This window comes from Conger conger, chromosome 2 (genome assembly GCF_963514075.1).
Source record: "Conger conger chromosome 2, fConCon1.1, whole genome shotgun sequence".
NCBI lineage: Eukaryota > Metazoa > Chordata > Actinopteri > Anguilliformes > Congridae > Conger > Conger conger.
Window position 1 is genome coordinate 51,636,552 of NC_083761.1, and position 19,217 is coordinate 51,655,768.

The window sequence follows — 19,217 nt, forward strand, 5'->3', positions numbered from 1 at the left end:
GTAATTATTTTGTCGGAGTCTTCCAACCAACCCCCCTCCCTCTCTCTCTCTCTCTCTCTATCTCTCTCTCTCTCTCTCTCGTGCTCAACCCCCCCCCCCCCCCCCCTTCCCTCTCTACGCCTGTGAACGGAATACTAAGCGGTTCCTAGTCTACCCTGAATGTGCTGCGTGACTCGTACTGAACACATACCGAGAGAACGTGGAGGGATCTTGGATTTACGGGGAACGGATGGGAGACGGGTGGTAGGAGCTCTGGCAAAAACAAAAATATGTAGAAAGCTTCTTTGTCAGCCACGAGAGGGAGACAAGGCGGGGTAGAGAATAAGTGCCATGCCATATGAGAATTGAAAGGATGGTGTCTAAATTTGGATCATCAATTGTTCGGTGATAGGTCATCTGTATATCATTGCCACTTTCTGGAAGTATGCAAGGGATAATACCATATGAACGAGTCCGGTATGAGGAAATAACTGGTGGTGCTATCACAGAGGGCCGTTTACCACCCTGAAAGGCAGTTATTTCCTCATAACTGACTCGTTCATAGGGTATTATCGCGCTTTTACCACGGCTAACTTGCCAAAGCAATGTAGCTATGGATTTTGATCAATGTAGCTATTTTAGGTAAGAAACAAATTCATTAATTAAAACACTATGGAACGGGAGAAAAATAGTCCCTGTTGCAGAGAATAAATTGCTAAAATTACCAGCTGCGACTAAAAGCTAATTGCATCATCGCCGACGAAAAGTTCACCAACTCACCATGGCCGAAATTAAATATGACGTTAGGCTATTAAGTAATGTTAGCTTGCAAAATAATGGCAAGCAATTTATAGAAATTTGTGACACTGTATTCCAGACTTAAGTGCCATTCAACTGAATGGTATGGGTGACCCTTCCCATTTTGAACTGAAGCATAGATAGACCTCAGTATTCCACTGAGTTTTACAACACTAGCTGTCAAAATCAGTTTACATGTTTCGTTCTTTCAGGCAGTCCCGCAAAAGGGCAATGTTTCATGTAGTTATTTTTTTCGTGTCTGTCATTTTCTATTAGGGCCTGGTTCTGTTGTTCGTGTCTCTTTCCAACTTGTTTTAGTTTTCGGACTGTCTAGCCATTGTAGCCCATGTAGCCTATCAGAATTGCCATAATTTCCAAAAATATTAAATTATTACGTACTTCACGTTATACGTAGTTTACAGAGAATATCAGTGTACTGAATATATTCTATCCTCTCGGGGCGTTCCGTGCCTAAATATATTACTCTGCGCTTGCGGCACTGTCTTGTTTTTTCGGATCACAGCCTGTAAAATTTTGATAATTCTCTCCTCAGCCATTCATGTGTTGTCAGTTATTTTATTATCACTGCAGTTAAAATACTCCATTACATTTTGTTTTAAACATCTCCCATGGTTATCTTTCCAACAATGCAAAGTGTAACTCAATGCAATGTAGCCTACAGTACCATATTTGTGTCACCGGGTCCTCAATGATAACCGGACTACCTGCATGAATTAGAAATGCATTGCACTGTATGATGGCCGCACTGATATTTGTTAGTTATTTTAGCTGTGAAAAAATTTGACACACCTGTTCCATCTGTTCTCCTTAGCAATGTTATACAAAATTAATCACCACCCACATGACACATCTTGGCCAATCAGAATGCCACATTTGCCGTATTTGGATGGTTATTTTTCAGTGCCATGGTATAAGAGGACACTGAAAAATAACCGATCACCTAGGGCAAATATTTGACCGCCTAGGGTAAATACGGCATTCTGATTGGCCGATACGTGTCACGCATTCATTTTGTATAACCTTGCTAATGAGAAAAGATCGACCAGTTGTGTAGAATCTTTTCACAGCTAAAACTTCCAACAAATATCAATGTGTGCAACATTGCAAATATTAAATTATATTAAATTAAATATATTTTCACAAAATAATCTTAACTCAGGCAATGTTCCCAACAACTAGTCCCTTTTCCGGGATAGAGGCAGGTTATTTGTATCAACCTTGCAGATTGTGTGTCTTTTGTTTAAAATGACTGACCGTGTTCTGAAGTTAGTTCACAATGTTCCAAACAGTGCAAGACAAATAAATAAGACATTACTTCCAGATCAGCTTTGGTTTTTGTGTGTTTAAAGTCTCATTCCTTCCGTTTTTATTAAAACTTTGCTGTTCGGAACATTGTGAGCTAACACAGTGAAGTTGTGAAGTTATTTATTATTTTCGCTATAGCCTAATTATTGGGCCAATGAAATTAAAGTGTCTTTGTGTCTGGGATAGTCAATAAGCAACCATAATCATAAACCACACTCTTCAGGAGAAACACTGTCATTGAACGGACATAAACTTCTGGTGTAAGTGGCCGCTTCTCCGCATTCTGTTCGGAACACACTGAGTCTATGTTACTAAACAAATATTAAATATGCTGCAATTTGCACACCCCTGTTTGCGTCACTGTCACTTTCCTGTCAGCTATCACCAGTCTGGCTCTTCTCCACTGACCAGTAGTCCCATACTCAGCAAATCAGAAAAAAAGCAAATAATTCTTCAATTGTCCCAATCCTTGCAATGGACTAATTTTATGAAGGAAACACACACACACACTCTCTCTCTCTCTCTCTCTCTCTCACTCTCTCTCTCTCGATTACTAGTTCAGCTTCTAGTCAATGTGCAGAAGCAGTGAAAAAAAAAAAGGCCAAAAGGATGGTAGGATACATAGCCAAGAGTATTGAGTATAAATCTAAGGAAGTTATACTCGCCTTATATGATACCTTTGTTAGAAAACGCTTAACACTAACACACAATTAGTGTTAGCTGGGGGATACACAACTCACACTCCATCCCTCGGCAGCCCGAAGGGATCTGGCGATCCGAGAACAACATGCCTTCTTCAAGCCGTCTTGTCTCATGCTCGTGACCGTGATTCCGAGGTGCCCGGGCTGTTGTTGTGTACGGCTATACACCAACCCTGCTAAGTCCCTCCCTCTGGAGCAGTGAGCCAATTATGCCATTCCACAAGAGCCGGCCAAACTTGGCTTTTGGCAGGACCGGGAATCGAACCCCGGTCCTCTGTGTGCAACCCGTTGTAGGGATTTTACACTAAATAGTGAGGATGACTATTTGAAACGTATATGTCTCAGTCCTCACACAAGGTGCACAAACTGTAGGGGATACGCCCCTACATGCTATGTGTAGATTGCAAGGATTGATACATATGACGATCTGATACTAATAATCCTCATGTATGGCGGCAATTTTGTGGTGCAGCAGTATAACTGCAAAAAGTAATCAGTCTCATAAAATTAATTGCCATTTTAATTGATAATTAGACTTACCAATGTTAATGGCCAAATATATTCAGATAAAGATTGGAAGTTCTTTGAAAGACTGATTTGACTCAGCTCATGTTCAAAACAGACACAGGGTTTAATAAAAGACATTTATTAAACAGACGTACAAACACAGAATATAAACAGGGTTGAGCTAGACATGGTTAGTGGGTTATTCACAACTACCAGCTACATTAGTTAGGAATTCTGTGTGTTAGTGTCATGGTGGGAGGTTATTCCGACTGTGACCACCAGAGGGCCTGAGATCATTGGCTCCACCTGTTCCTGTTGAGCCAGGGGAATTACCTCCCTTAAGGGTATTTAAGACCGGCACTGACTATCCTTCAGTGCTTTGGTGTTCAACCGTTCGCGATTGCACTAAGCCGGTAACGCACAGGTAGACTCTGCCACTGAGAGTCAGGTATCGTGCTAGTGTATGGTCTCTAGTGTCTATAACTAGAGAGTAATTTAGAGAAGGTAAGGAAGGTGTTCAGCTGGCGTTTCTTTCGCTGACATCTTCCTCAAGGGTTTTGTTTCTTTTGGGCTCGTGTGAGCCGGTGGTTGGAGGACGTTGTCCTCCGGTATGTATTTTGGTTTGTGTTTTGGTCCCGAGCTGCGTCTCGAGGTTTTATTTTCTTGCCTAGTTTATCGCTAGGTTGTATTTTTATTTTCTCTCCTCGGTCTGTGACCGTCGGTGCATATTGTTTGGCACTGCTTTTGGTTGGGTCATTCGCCCTGTTTTTTATAGGGTAGTTTTATTTTCGCTTAGCCGTTTTTGGCTTCTTTTCTGTTTCCTTAAAAAATAATCAACAAGGAGAAAATCCTTCTAGTGTCTGCATATCCCTCATATTTAGTGACGAGCACGCCCGCGTGTTCGTTTAGGAGGGTTTCACCCTCGGTCGCTTCTGGCTCTCCGCCCAGCCCCTCCGTCACAGTTAGAGTTAGTTGTGAGGGGCGAGAGAGAGGCTACATGTGTAGCTTCACTTTAAACACATGCAAACTGATTTACATAAGTATAGCGCTGACAGAATGCATTCAAATTATAATACGAAGACAAATATAAAAACTCAGATACACAATATCAGTTAAGACTAAGCTAAACACTGGCTATGCCTGGAATGTTCGTTTAGTCTTACTGAGTCCACATGCATTGCTGGTTCCAGGAATGGTGAGGTGCTGTCCTTGTAGAAGCGGCAATGGAGCCATTAATTGATGACCTGGGGAGATTCGCAACATTCTCGTGTGCAGAATGTTGTTGTTTGGTCTGTACGAAGCGGTCGTTTTGCTGGTTCTGAAAGTTTATCTTACAGTTCAGGAAAGTTGTTTCCTGACTGTGGTTTCTAATGGTACGATGTGGAGAACTTGGAATAGCTTGGACATGTAATGGAGGCAGAAACACTGGGGGGTTTCAAGACCAGGCTTGATACAGTGCTAGATACTATTTAGCTAAACTAAACTAAACAGTAGGCACACTTTAGTGCTCGGAAATAGTGAGCATTACTGGACTGAATGGCCTGCAAAGTACTTTTTTAATGTCCAAAATTACCTGAAACCATGTATGGCAATTTGGGACATACATGGTTTGTCACCCATCAAACCTTTCCACAACCACCTCTGTGTCTGCCTCCCTTTCTGTACCTGCCCCATTTCTCCTCTTTCTCTCCCCTCACAGATGCTGATGTGTCTTAACTACTGCTTTCCCACTGCCCTACTAGTTGTGCCCTCAACCCTATCCCCTCAATCCTCCTTCCGGCAATCACACTTGACATCCTCCCATTTGTCCCCTCCCTTGTGAACTCCTCCCAGTCTTCTGGATGCCTCCCCTCATCCTTCAAGAGGGCCCACATCTCCCCACTCCTGAAGATACATGCATGCATACAGAACTACCTCCGAATCCAAATCAATTGAGCGAGCTACCTCTAACCAACTCTCTTCCGTCTTCTGACAGAATCACCTGCTGGACCCCCACCAGTCCAGTTGCCCAGATACTTGAGGATTGCTTGGGCATGGTCTGAATAGAAGACAAAGTGTTTTCCCAGCAGGTCGTAAAAATGAGAGTGAGTACTGCCCATTTTATAGCAAGGCATTCCTTCTCGATGGTACTGTACCAACTCTCCCTGGGGCTGAGCTTGCGGCTGATGTAGAGGACCGGTCGATCACCCCCCTCGACCTCCTGGGAAAACACAGCGCCCAGTCATCTATCTTAGACATCGGTCTGCAGGATAAAAGGTATACAGAAGGTTAGGGCTAGGAGAAGTCAGGGTTAGTCAAGGGACTAGCGAGACTAGGAAAATCTGGATAAACCCGCGAGAGTAATTTGCTAACCGCAGGAATGACCTAACTTATTTTTTGGATTTGGGTTGGGCACAAAATGGGCGCGGTTTTATTGATTAGAGGACTGCCCTGTCCCCGCCCCTAGAGGAACCCAAGATAATGCACTTTCCTCTGTTCCATTGCACCCGTCCCTGGGTTTGCAGTGAACCCCACCCTTTGCAGGGTCTTTAGAACAGCTCGCAAATGCTGCATATGATGATGCCAGATATTAATGTGAATGGTAATATCATCCAGAAAAAAGATTAGCAGAGCCCAACCGATCCAGCAGCTCGTCCACCCGAAGCATAGGATAGACATCGAATTGTAAAACTGCATTTACCTTTCAGTAATCCACACAGAATCGAACAGACCCATCAGGCTTGGGAAGAGGGACTGGACCAATCACTGTGCGCTTCCTCTATTACTCCAGCATCTCCCAATTCTTCCTGTACCACAATTTTCTTGTGCTCAGGTAATCAATACAGGCGACTTCTAACTACAGTACCCAGAGGGGTGTATATGTGCTGTTCTATAAGGTTTGTTCTTCCTGGTAGGGGGGAGGACATGTCAGGAAAGTCTTGCTGCAACCAAGCTATCTCTGCCTGCTGCTCCGGAGTAAGATGGCTGTTAAGTGGTCGGTCCCAGCTCACCTGACATGACATCTGGCGTACCCCTGCCCTATCTGCAAGAATAACCTCATAGTCTACAGCCCCTATATACAATGTAACCTCAAAACGCCCTTGCCACTTGGCGAGTAATTTGAATGCTGAAGATGGGAGTAATACCAAAACTTTGTCTCCCGGTTTCAATATTCGCAATTGCGCTCCCCTTGTTGTATTGCCTTCTCTGACGTTCTTGAGCCTGGAGCAAATCTTTGCATGCAATAACTTTGCGTGTAGTTATTCGTACAATAACTCAAAGGGAGAATACTCCATGGAGGCAGGCAGAGAGAGGCAGGCAGAGAGAGCAAGCAACCAAATATAAATCAAACCAAACTGTTGCTCTCAGCTTTTTCGGTTTTCAGCTCCGTCTCTTGAACATAGCTCTCTCTGATCTGGTTACCCCTCTGGTTTCAGCCACCTACTGCAGAAAGAGCACACATTTAAAAATCCTGGACTAATTTGCAATGTAGTTCAGGTGTGTGCCTAGTTAACCAGTCCTCGGATTGCCCTGCTTTCTTCCCGCAAACCACACCCTTGCCACACAAGTATAAACTTAAATCAGTCGAAAAAGGAATAGGGAATCCTTCAGTTCAGATTTAAGCATGATTCTCCCCCAGAGTAATTCTGCTCTTTCTTTAAATAATTTTGTAAATCTATAATTGATGAGAGCCTGCCTTGCTTCTGTTCCCTCTCTCTGCATAGTTTTTGTGTATAGTATATTGCTGAATAGTTCAGTCAGCAAGGATGAACTCTGAGGGTCAGAGTTAATGTATTGTGTCCAGTCAGTCAACAAGTACTGCCATATCGAGCAGCTGTCAGTGCTGGTGCTAACGTGATGCTCTGTCCACTCTGTCAGCAGGGACCATGTCAACACTTTTTCAAAATATGTCCCTCATGCTGTCCTCCACCCCTGCATTTCCATTTTGTTACCATGGCAACAGTCACGCACAAGTCACGCACGCCTCTCCTCTTGTACTTATCTTCCACTTTCCTTATGTTTGCCTTTTTACATTATCTCATTTTCCTTCTGCTCTGGTCCCACCCACCATCTCTCTTTCTTCTCTTGCTCTCTCTCTCTCTCTTTTTCTCACTCTCGGACTTTCATTACTTTAAAGTCTTTCCTTCTGCTATATAATTTGTTTCTCTCATTATAATTTGTTTTTGGTTTTACAGACCTTATTGTCCAGGGCACCATGCAAAGAAATAGTCAATGCAAGTAAAATAGATTTTGAATGCAACTTATTTTTCACACCATTAGTATTCATAACCAGTTTTACTACCAAGGCTACCAAGAGAACCACTGGTGCAGTCTCACAGATCCAGTTAATTCGTGCTGTTGGCAGGACTCATGGTCTAGTCAATGAGGCCTCACAAGGAGACTTCTGGAGCTACCCTGACAGTGGTGGGTATCTCACTCCCGAGGGCCAAAGATGAAGGGAATAGGTGTAAATCTTAAACTACAGTTAAGTGGTGTATTTATTGATAATTACAATAATAATCATTAGTATTATGATCATCACTTTATACATTTATTTACAATTATAATCCACGATTCACACAATTGCAATACTCCAAAGTACAAGGCCTATAAACTGCAGAGTAGAGTGCTGCAATATGAATTCACTGTACTTCGCACTATACGGTTTCCTGGTAACCATGTTTTAAACTCAATGACACATAGATAAGAGCTTGTGCTTATAATTCCACCACTATGTTATATTCCGTAAACAGTAAACCATGAGAACCTGAGGTTATGTTATTATCATTAGAGTATGTTATTGTACATTTCCCCATACCCTGTTCCTTTTCCATCTTCTGCACCACCACACAGTCAATACGTCAAAATCAGTGCCTGTTTTTAGAATCCAAACTGCTTAATAAGATTAACCACTGAGAAAAACTATGTGTGAGCGATCCCATAGCTCAGAGACTATGGTGTGTAAGGTGGTTGCAGAGATGGTGCTGCAAGAGACATTAATGGAAAGTGGGGTTGCACACAATTGGGCGAGAATTGTGAACCAGTTGAAATTGGGAAGTTTTTATTTATGTGTTATTATATTTGGGCTGATTGCATTGCAATAGCATTACATGCATTATTGTGCATATAAATATGTCAGGAGTTTTGATCATGTGATGCAACTGAGTTTAATGGTTCTTCAAACTCAATTCTTTCATCCTATTTAGGATAGTTAGCTATTGTCCATGCCTTTACATCAGTTACTGGCAAATTTGGCTCAGTGTGTTAACATGTGCATCTGTCATTGCTTGTCCATTATTTCAAGTCTGGGTTTTTGTAAGAGATCCACCCAACACGGAAGGGGTTAGACACTTTTTGCAAGGGCTAACCATTCCTGTGCTTGTGTGTGTGTGTGTGTGCATGCATGTGTGTATGTGTTTGAGCATTTGTGTATATCAGTATATATCACCTGACCTACTAACTGGAATTAGGGTTTGGAGGAATACAAATATAAAAATGATATTAAACAGGTTTCCTATCCAAAGATATTATGATAATCTATTAATTTAAATGTATGGATTGTTGATTGTTGCATTTCTCTATCTGACATTATGGTGATGTGTTCAAAGTGAGTCAAGCACACAGGAATAAATGCGCTGTTGAAACATTCTTCCCTTTGACGTGCTGTGGAAGATATTAGTCTGATGCAATATGCCTTCAAATCTAATTTCAAACAGGAGGAAATTCATTCCACGGATGTGTTTATTCTTACATTTTGTCAGAAATACTTTGAAGTATACAAATGTGACAAAGTAGATAATGGCTTTTAAAAAGGTTGCTTTGGGGATAAAAAAAATAATACTTCCACAGGACATTCACGTTCTGCTTGAAAAATCGCTTTTTAATAACAATGGCAAAACTATAAAAAAGTATACAGGTGCTAAGCTCAAAACAGCTCAAAACAGCTTAAACAGTTTAGGTGCAGGTACAAGGCAATTTTTCAAGTCTCAGCCGAGTAGGCTGACTGAGATTAGAACACTTACAGAGTGAAAAAGAAAGAGCAGGAAAGAGAAATCGACCAATGAATGTTCTTTTATTGGACATGAACAGATACAGTAGATGCCCAGAACAGGAGTGGCTGCCCAATGTGTTGCAGCTTAAGCCAGGTACCCTGAGGGGATGTAGGAAGTGACTGCTCTGGCCTGTACAGCCATTAGGGCTTTCTCCACACACTGGTAAGATTCTCCTATTACTTCAGGGCCTGTGGTGTCATGACCCGCTGGATTTGTGGATTTAGTCAGGAATATACAGGTGGATTGATCAAATACTTAATCCCGTAATGTCCTGTGATGGCTTTGGTAACTGATAATGTAAGCAACATAGGTGATGGTTACATAGTAGAGACCATGTACCACAATTCTGCTTTACTGAGACTATAGCTCCATTTCTGGTGGTACTGGCAATACATTCTCATCCACATTACATCCTGTACATTAAATTCCCCTTGTGAAATTGCCCTACTGTTGCACTGTCTAGTTTAATGTATGATGAAAAAACTGTTCAGTTTTGGCAGTGCTGCTCGATCATCAAGCCAATAAAGCACTTTGCATTGGGAGAGAATTGGAAGTTGGCTCACCACATTATTAGGTAGACCTGTACACCAGCTTGTTAATGCAAATATCTAATTGGCTAATCAGCGACTCAATGCATGCAGACATGGTCAAGAGGTTTGGTTGTTGTTCAGGCCAAACATCAGAATTGAGAAGAAATGTGACCTAAGTGACTTTGACTGTGGAATGAGTTTTCGGGCAAAACGGTGGTTTGAGTATCTCTGAAACCGCTGATCTCCTGGGATTTTCATGCACTGCAGTCTCTAGAGTTTACAGAGAATAGTGTGAAAAACATCCAGTGACAGCAGTTCTGTGGGTGAAATTATTGAGAGAGGTCAGAGGAGAATGGCTAGACTTGTTCAAGCAGACAGGAGACAGTAACTCAAATAACCATGCCTTACAGCAGTGGTGTACAGAAGAGCATCTCTGAACACACAACATGTAAAACCTTGAAGTGGATGGGCTACAGCAGCAGAATGTCCAAAACAGTAAAACTGTACAGTAGAAATAGGAAAAACAGGTTTACTAACACAGTAACAAAATACTGTAGCACCAATTCCCAGACTAAAGGAGCAATGCTGGGTGCATTATGGAAACATTTATAATAAACATCTTTGTCATAATAGATAACTGCAAAAAACATGCACAGTTATCATTTCCCGATCAAATTACACTTTTTAGCAGAAGTAAATAAGTGAAATGATGGCACTTGCAGGGTTTTACTGTACACACACACACACACACATAAAGGGACAGTGAGAAATGGTAAAATAGTACAGTTCAGAGAGCAGAAACAGGGAGATTGGGTGGGGATTAAATTATACAGATGGCAAATGTCTGGAAATAAGGAGAGGGAGAAGAGCACACATAGGCAGATGGGGTAGAGTGGAGGGAAAAGTGGGATGTTTGTTTGTTGTGCCAAGTTTGGTTTGTTACGCAAATGGACAACAATTTGACAGCTGCTAATTAACTCTGATTATTAGACTGAGACTGAGGAGGAGAGGAGAAAGAGAAGAGTTTGGGGTGAGAGGAGGCAAATGAGTGGGAAGGGGGTTGAGGGGAGATGTTAGTAATTAAATGGGAGGGAAACTGAGGACACATGCGGACAGATTTGGCAGAGTGCTGTACATTGTGTGAGGTGAAAAAAGTGCGGTCCAGTAGTGGGAGGAGTTTTCCAGCACTGAGTGACATTGTCCATGTCATCAGAAGGATCGCTGTGTGTGAATAAGCAGTCTTTGTGCTCAAAGTCTGTGCAGATCTTATTGTCGTGCAATAGCCCATTGTGATGTGCCTGTATTCATAAACCTCTCTCACACCATCACCTCTTTGTACCTTTTAAGGAAATGAAGATCATTTTCACAGGTTTGGTTTGGTCCTACTCTTTGAAATAGACTTCCTGTTGCCATTCTTCATTCCGTAAAGAAGTGCTGCGCCTGTGTCAGTGAGAGACTGGGGGGGGGGGGGGGGGGGGGGGGGGGGGGGGGGGGGGAGGCAGGATATTAATTAATATTAATTAGGCTAACTGAAACCTTGAACTGAGCCACTTTCTTGATTGAACCTCTCTTTAAAGGCATACCATTCAGGATTTTTTTTTACCCTTGTGGTAGTCTTGTGTTATAATCAAAGTAGTCTCCTCCTTTGTCCTCAACCCTCCCCACGCAATAATTTTCTTTGTCGAACCAGACAGGCCAAAAGATTTATGATTTGTGATTGAGATTACCAAAGGGCAAATTGTTGTTTTATTTTCACAAAATTGCGGACAGGTCCCTCTACATAGTTACAGGCTGATCTGAGAAACCAAGGACAGAGGATGTCCTTTAGACTAGTAGACCAGCGATAGACAGCTCAAGCATATTATCATTCATGCTGTTCCATGCAAATCAGACTCTCGGGGCACAGCACAGACACTGCTTCAATGCACTGTAAATTAAGCAGTAACACTAAAGTACAAACACAAACACACACACACATACACACACTAAGACAGATGGATTAACATACACATAAAACAAAAAGCAAGCATGCTCATGAAAAGGCACAATCATATATATATAACAACAGTTAAACATAAATTTGCATTACCTGTATGCCTGCAATAGAACCATAATTGCTCTGGGGGACAGAGAGATAATATGTGTTTATGAATAGAAATAGAAATAATTTATGAATTCTGTGAATATGAACAATTAAATAACATAATTCATCACAGAAGAATGCTGTTGCAGTACCATTAATATTACATAACACTAGAGTGTTATGACTGAATACTGTTTCAACTTGATTTGCAGTTAACATCGTGTATCATGCAAGGAAGAATCTGCTATGTATACTTGTCTATTTCTAGTGTCAGGTATAGTTCATAGACAGATTGGAGCCAAAGGCTGATTAATTGATGGGAAAAGGCTGTATGAAATAAACCAATTTAAACCAAATTATTGGCACCCTTGTGCAATAACATTCTACTTATTTAAGTTAATCTCAGTCTTAAGGAAGTATATTGTTTCCTTTGATAACTTCCTGCTTCACTGGTGTATAAAAATAGGCAACATGCATGTAAAGTCCCCTTATCATCCATCACCATGAAGCAAGCCAAAAAAATTACCAATCAAAAGATGGTTGTTGACATTACAGTTATTTAGCTGACACTTATATCCAAAGAGACTTAGACTTATACTAAGCAGGCGGGAAATCCCCCCTGGAGGGATGTGCAAAGACGGTTTAACCATAGACGGTTTCCCACAGGCCTCTAAGTCCAAGGACTTCACTGGCGTGAAGTAGGCTACTCAAAAGGATTGTGGCAGCAATCACATTTCTTGGAGAGAAGTCTGCCTTTTTGGGCAGATGATGAGTTGTAGCATTCTCCACATAACTTATTGCACAATTCGATCCATTCTTGGCCAGACACCAGAAATATGGTCAAAAGGGCAGGGGCAATGTGTCTTACCTATCCTTGACAACATGCAAGGAGTTTATTGATTTAATGGGTGAAAAAACCAAGGAAGCATCTTGAATGAGCTGTTTGAAGCACATTTTTTTTTAATTATAGTCGATTCAACCTCCGATCTCTTGCACGTTGATAAATTAACGTTTATCTTTCGATTCGTTACCAAGACAGGGGCTGTTGTAGAGGGGCTGTTGTTTCCTCACTTTCCAGCCTATCGAAAGTCATATAGATGAAAGCTTAGCTGGTACAGTTATTTTGATGTTGGAAGGCCTTGGATTGGATTTGGAAAATTGCAGAGGTCAGTCTTATGACAACGCATTGAACATTTCTGGGAAATACAATGTCCTTGTATCACTTGAATCCGCTTATATCTTGTGTGCAGCTCACTTGTTAAATTTAGTTGGAGTGCATGCTGTGGAGTGCTTTTGCTCATCATCAACCCATCGATGGGGTATGATCTTTCGTAATACTGACATGACGTTAAAGTATTTGTAAAACAACACAATGGAGTACCAGAGGTGACTCTACAAAATTATTCAGGCAATCGACAGCCTTTAACTAGCATTTCAGATACAGAAACCAAAAAAGTTACACAAAAAATTAAGCAATAGCATTGTGTGCCAAATTAGATACACTCCAGATTACATTTATGGCTAACTTCTGGAATGCTATCATAGAAAGGTTCAATGCCAATAGTTTGCAATTGCAGAAGAGTGATGTGAATTTGCTGACCGCAGTGCAACTCCTACACCCCAAACGCACCAGACGTCCATGTGTGGTTCTCACCAGCGGGTGGGTGGCTCACGGGCGTGGAGCGATTTTTCCCTTCTGGGCACAATTTTTGAGGCATCCGCATCTCATAGAAATACATAAATAAAGGGTGGCCTGCAGAGTGGTAGTTGAGGTACATGACTAGGACACGCAAGGTCGGTGGTTCGATCCCGGTGTAGGCACCATAAGATCCGCACAGCCATTGGGCCCTTGAGCAAGGCCCTTAACCCTGCATTGCTCCAGGTGAGCATTGTCTCCTGATAAGTCCATTGTGGGATGATTGACGTTAAATGAAGTCATACATTTAGCATAAAACCAGTTATTCCCGTTTTTATAATGATTTTTCTTTATTATAGTATAGAAATATATATATTTGTTAAATTATTTAAGACTATCCTTACTTCTGTTTTTATTATATTGATATCACTGTATAAGTGTGTAAGGTACAACAGAATCAAAATAGCTGCTTATTCTCCATCCATCCACCCATTATCTTAACCCGCTTATCCTGAACAGTCGCATGGGGGCTGAAGCCTATCCCAGCTTACATTGGGTGAAAGGCAGGACCCCTGGACAGGTCGCCAGTCCATCACAGGGCACACACACCATTCACTCACACACTAATACCCATAGGCAATTTAGACTCTCCAATCAGCCAAACCTGCATGTCTTTGGACTGTGGGAGGAAACCAGAGTACCCGGAGGAATCCCACGCGAACACGGGGACCTCCTTGCTGTGAGGCGGCGAGTGCTACCCACTGCACCATCCGTGCTGTTCCCCTGCTTATTCTGATATAATTAAATGTTTAGAACATGTTGATTACTGTCCCAAATAAATAAATATGAAGTGAACTTTGTAAAGGTGGCATTTTTTTGTTTGCTACATTTAGACAAAAAAAAACATTCTATATAGTTTACATATTTGTTTTAATATAATCAAAAGTGTGATCAAAGCATCAATACCGATCCAAAAGCTCGTACTAGCCTAGTCATCTCCACATGCTTCCAGTACCATCCAATCAGAAGTAACAACACTAGCTAGAAAAAAATCAGAACAAATGCACATGAGAAGAACTGCAGACATGGACTTTATGAGGTTAATTATTGAGATGGAAAGACGAGTTTTACCAACACACTACACAATGAGAAAGGGCTTGGGAAGCCATTACTGCTGTGGTTGGAGGAGAACGTACGTACTTTAGCCTTACTTTTATATATATTTTACCTCAGTTATTTTGTGAAATATAAGCTGTAGGCTACAGTATGATAAATACATGCATGCGGCTGTTTTTAATATTCTCATTATGAGAGTTATTCCTATTGATTTTAATGACGACATTAACTGTGGTAAAATGTGTTCAAGAACATAACTTTATGTGTAGTGTAAGAGTCACTGCCCGCATTTGTCATGGCACAGTGAGATTTGTTTGAAAATGCAGCACTAGCCATACCCGGTGTAACCAAAACATATAAACGTGACAACAGCCGAGTGAGAGCGCAAAACCTTTGCGAATGACAGCTTGGACAAAGATGTGTCCCTTACAGACAGAGACCAATTTAAAACAGGGACTTTTTATGTCATCATTGACAACCTGATTAGCTGTCTAAATAAGATGCTTTTTGGGTGCTTACTAGGAGTTGACCAACCTGTTCAGGGTATTCATGGACAAAGACTACACTACACTGTAAGATACTAGCTTGTTTAAAGGTGCTGTCATCTTCTTATCCAACTGACCTAGACCAAACCTTGACATTTCATGACATTCAGATTGGTCTTCAGTCTCTTTTTACTCATGTGTACGTTGCTCTGCACATCTTTCTGACATTGCCTGTGACAAATTGCGATGGGAAGTGAACTCAGAGGAAATGACACCGAGGCGCCTGGCAACCCTGTCATTGTTGACAATAGAATCAGATGTAGTGAAAGCGCTGGCATTGTGACATTGTGAATGATTTTGCAAGAATAAAAGCAAGAAAAATACATCTTGCATAATGTATGGCTTAATTTTGTTCCAAAAACTGTTACAAAACGGTTTACCAATGTCTAAATAAAAGATCAGTATGATCGTCAATATTTCTTAAATCAGTTATTCCCTAGAAATTCTAAATTGAATATGAATGTTCTCGGTCATTGATAAAGAATAAATAAAAAAGATGTATTAGGGGTAATGTGCAACTAGGCTTTAAAAAAAAGTTTATAAGGCCTCGAGAGTAGAAGACATTTTGCCATTCATCCAAACATCAGGTCGTAGGCTACTGAATGGTGTTTAGTCAGCCTTGCTCTAGGACCCAACAGCTGCACTGATCTTATTGTGGCTATACTAGGGCTATAGTACAGTTTGGGCGATTCTGAAAAGTTTTATGGATCTGGAACAGCACATGTTTCCCCCACACACAATAACCCAAGAATCACAGTTCAAGAAATGGCCCAGTGAGTTTAGTCACATCTAAGGGTCCCCGAGTCTCAGAATCAATAAAAATGCCACTTCCATTCCAACAGCCTTTTTGGAAGGGTTGCATAAACAAATTCCTAACTGAAAGCAACCAACAAATTGTCAAATGCCATTGGAGCAATGGGCCTCATGCAAACCACTTTGATGATTTGTTCTTAAATCGCTTGTTTGTTAAAGCACTTGTTTGAGCGATTTAAGAGAACTTAGTGCATTCACAGAAATTGGATCAAACTTTGAAACTAGCCGTTGCCGATCACATACAAATCAAGATTCAGCAACTGCATTGCTTATTTACTTCCTTAAATGTTTTCAGAAATGTATTTTCGTGGACTGTTTGGGAGGTGCTAGTGCTCCAGGGGCTCTGGGAAATGGTTCAAAGTATCTCCAAATGTTTTCCAACCTTATCAAACATTATAGGAAAAATGTTCAGTGTAATTATCCTGGCCAGGGGAGGTTACACCAAGTTCCAATCAGGTACATCAATAATATATTTGATATATTAAGAATATGTTATTTTTGTTGATTCCATTGAATCATTAATGAAGTAAACCATTTTCAATGTGTGAAAATGACAACACTCAATGTGCACTTTATTAGGTATTTATTAGACTTATTCTTTAGACTTATTAAGTCTTCTGCTGCTCTAGCCTATCCACTTAGAGGTTTGATGCGTTGTTCAGAGATGCTCTTCTCTATACCGCTGCTGTAATGCTGTTCTGAGATACTCAAACCATCCTGTCTGCCACCAACTATCATTTCATTGTCAAAGTCACTTAGGTCACATTTTCTCACCATTCTGATGGTTGATTAATTAATTAACTGAAGCTGCTGACCCGTATCTGCATGATTTTATGCAATGCACTGCTGCCACTCGACTGGGTGATTAGATAATCACATGAATAAGTAGGTTCCTAATAAAGTGCTCAGTGAGTGTATATACAATGCCCTCCAAACATATGCTAGAGAAATGAAATGTAGTATTTTTGCTGTAATACTTTTGGGTTTGCATTTGGGTTTGGGATAAAAATATCAATATGAGACAGTATAGAAACAGTATAGACATTTAGCCTGTATTTCATGGCTTTTACATGCATGTTTTTTGTTGAGCCCCACAATTTTAATCGTTTGAGCTGAAATCCAAGTGTATAGCAAAATTAACAAATTTCACTTTACCGTTAACGTGGTACTATCTAAGTAATGGTTATTTGTTTTCTACTGTCTTTTTTGTGAATTTTTATCAAGGGTGCCAATAATCCTGGCTCTGACAGTCATATTACATTTACCACCTAGACACAAAATAAAACAAAAATAATGGTATATAATGTTATGGCTGAATATGTTGTTGGCAAGATAATTGTTTAAGCTTTGTTCCGCTAAAAGCATCATTGTAGATGGACTCACCCGTTTGTAGTTATGTATATTGTTATAGATGTGATCCATATTTTTCACCCACTGGGCATGTTGTTGTTTCTCTTCAGAACTTTTAATGTGGATCCTGGAACACAAAAGATTATTTTTGTATTGCCTACCAAATTAAAAATGCAGCACACTGTTAGATAAGTTAAACAATAGCACCCTCTCTTGTTGACATTGAGAAATCGTCTAGAATATGCAACCTTTTTATTCCTGCAAAAATATCCAGTCAAAATGGTCATAATGAATTAGAGAGGCATTGCAATGCTTCTATGCACCAGTCCATAGAGTAGAATTGATACTGGTAAACTCTGGGGCTCCTTTCAAGACAAATTGTGCAAGAGCTTCACATCACAAAGCTTGAGCTAGGAACTTGGGAAATGGATCTGTGTTAATGGTCAAGAACATCTGAACATTCATTTCATGGAGAATAAGTTTTGCTTGGTGAACATTCTGTGCTGAAAAGGAGATCCTGTAATTTTCAGTCAACATGATTATTGATGCAGGTTTGAAATTAAGTGCCATTGCGTTTGTATATCATGTGGTGTGATGTTTATAATGTGATGAGTTTGATCATAGTAATTAAAACAAGCAGAAAATTAAAGCTCATAAATTTGTACTCATAAGCTAAAGCAAACTATTAGGGGGAAAATGTTTATGAGCCCAACTTAAAAAAAAAAATTATCATTAGGTTTCTGTGCTGAAGCTATCTAAAAATATGGACCGCACGACGCTTGCATATAAATGAACCAACCTCTTCTATGAAATCATCTTGCGCGTAGCCTGCTATACACAATTACAAATGGCATAGAGACTATAAACACAAAGAAATTAAAAAGAGCAACACCCAGTACAGGTTCTTCAAATGTTGTATCAATAATTTTCAAATAGATCATGAATTAATCTCAAATTTGGTGTCCAGCATGGCAGACTAGATCGCGATAATGCGTATTTCGAAATCAATATCTGAAAAGTGGATGAGTGCAACGAAAGATTATCTCTCACCCTACTCCGCTCCATCCCAGAGGACGGCACCCTGCTTTAACGTGCACCTGGAAGCCTCCCAGTCTGCTGTTTTCCTACCCCGACTCCACTCTTTAACCCTGCAACACTCTTCCCCAACCCACAAGGCTGGCAACCGCCTAGCCCTGGAATGTACCATCTAAGCTGTTTATTGTTGTTCTCACACTTGTGTATACTCGTTGTATTATTGCTCGCGTTGTATTTACTAAGACGGTTTTATTGCTACATTAATTTGCTTGTCTCATCAGATTAATCTACAAGGTCCAAATTTTTATCTATGTGGACATTCCTAGCACTTGGAACTACTTCCTTCTTGGGTTTTTTACTGCACTTGTCCTTGGTTATGGTTATGCACTTTGTTACACTGTATAATGTATCTGTCAAATGTTTGTAATGTGAAATATACTGGTTTTCTCCTTCTCTGAAAGCTAGTTGTTGTTGTAGCAGAATTCTAGTCAATCATTCAATCAATCAATCAATCAGTCAATCAATCTTTATATATAATGCACATTTCCTACAGTGGGTACAACTCAATGTGCTCTAAATAAAAGAGGAAATACCTAAATAAGTGGGTTAATTGCCATTTAGTGACTCAAAAACCAATAAAAGGATCTTAAAATCTATTCTAAAACTGACCGGTAACCAGTGCAGGGACTGAGAGTGATGTGTGCTCTCCTTCTGGTCTTTGTCAATACCCCTACTGCTGCATTCTGTACACGCTATAACTGACAAA

The 19,217-nt window shown here is 40.6% G+C and overlaps 1 protein-coding gene across 2 annotated transcripts in view; it reads right to left on the minus strand.

The window, feature by feature from the left end:
• Positions 1-9,150: 9,150 nt before the first annotated feature.
• LOC133121524 (circularly permutated Ras protein 1-like) overlaps positions 9,151-19,217 on the minus strand; it is a 30,222-nt gene continuing 20,155 nt past the window's right edge. Inside the window, exons 19-22 of one of the 2 annotated variants that reach the window (XM_061230750.1) lie at positions 17,450-17,543; positions 11,963-11,992; positions 11,213-11,329; positions 9,151-10,190 (exon numbers count right to left, since the gene is read on the minus strand). In XM_061230750.1, coding sequence (XP_061086734.1) covers positions 11,237-11,329; positions 11,963-11,992; positions 17,450-17,543 — 217 coding nt within the window. In that variant the 3' untranslated portion in view covers positions 9,151-10,190; positions 11,213-11,236. Of the gene's footprint in view, positions 11,330-11,962; positions 11,993-17,449; positions 17,544-19,217 lie in introns of both variants that reach the window. The other variant, XM_061230749.1, reaches the window with a different exon arrangement.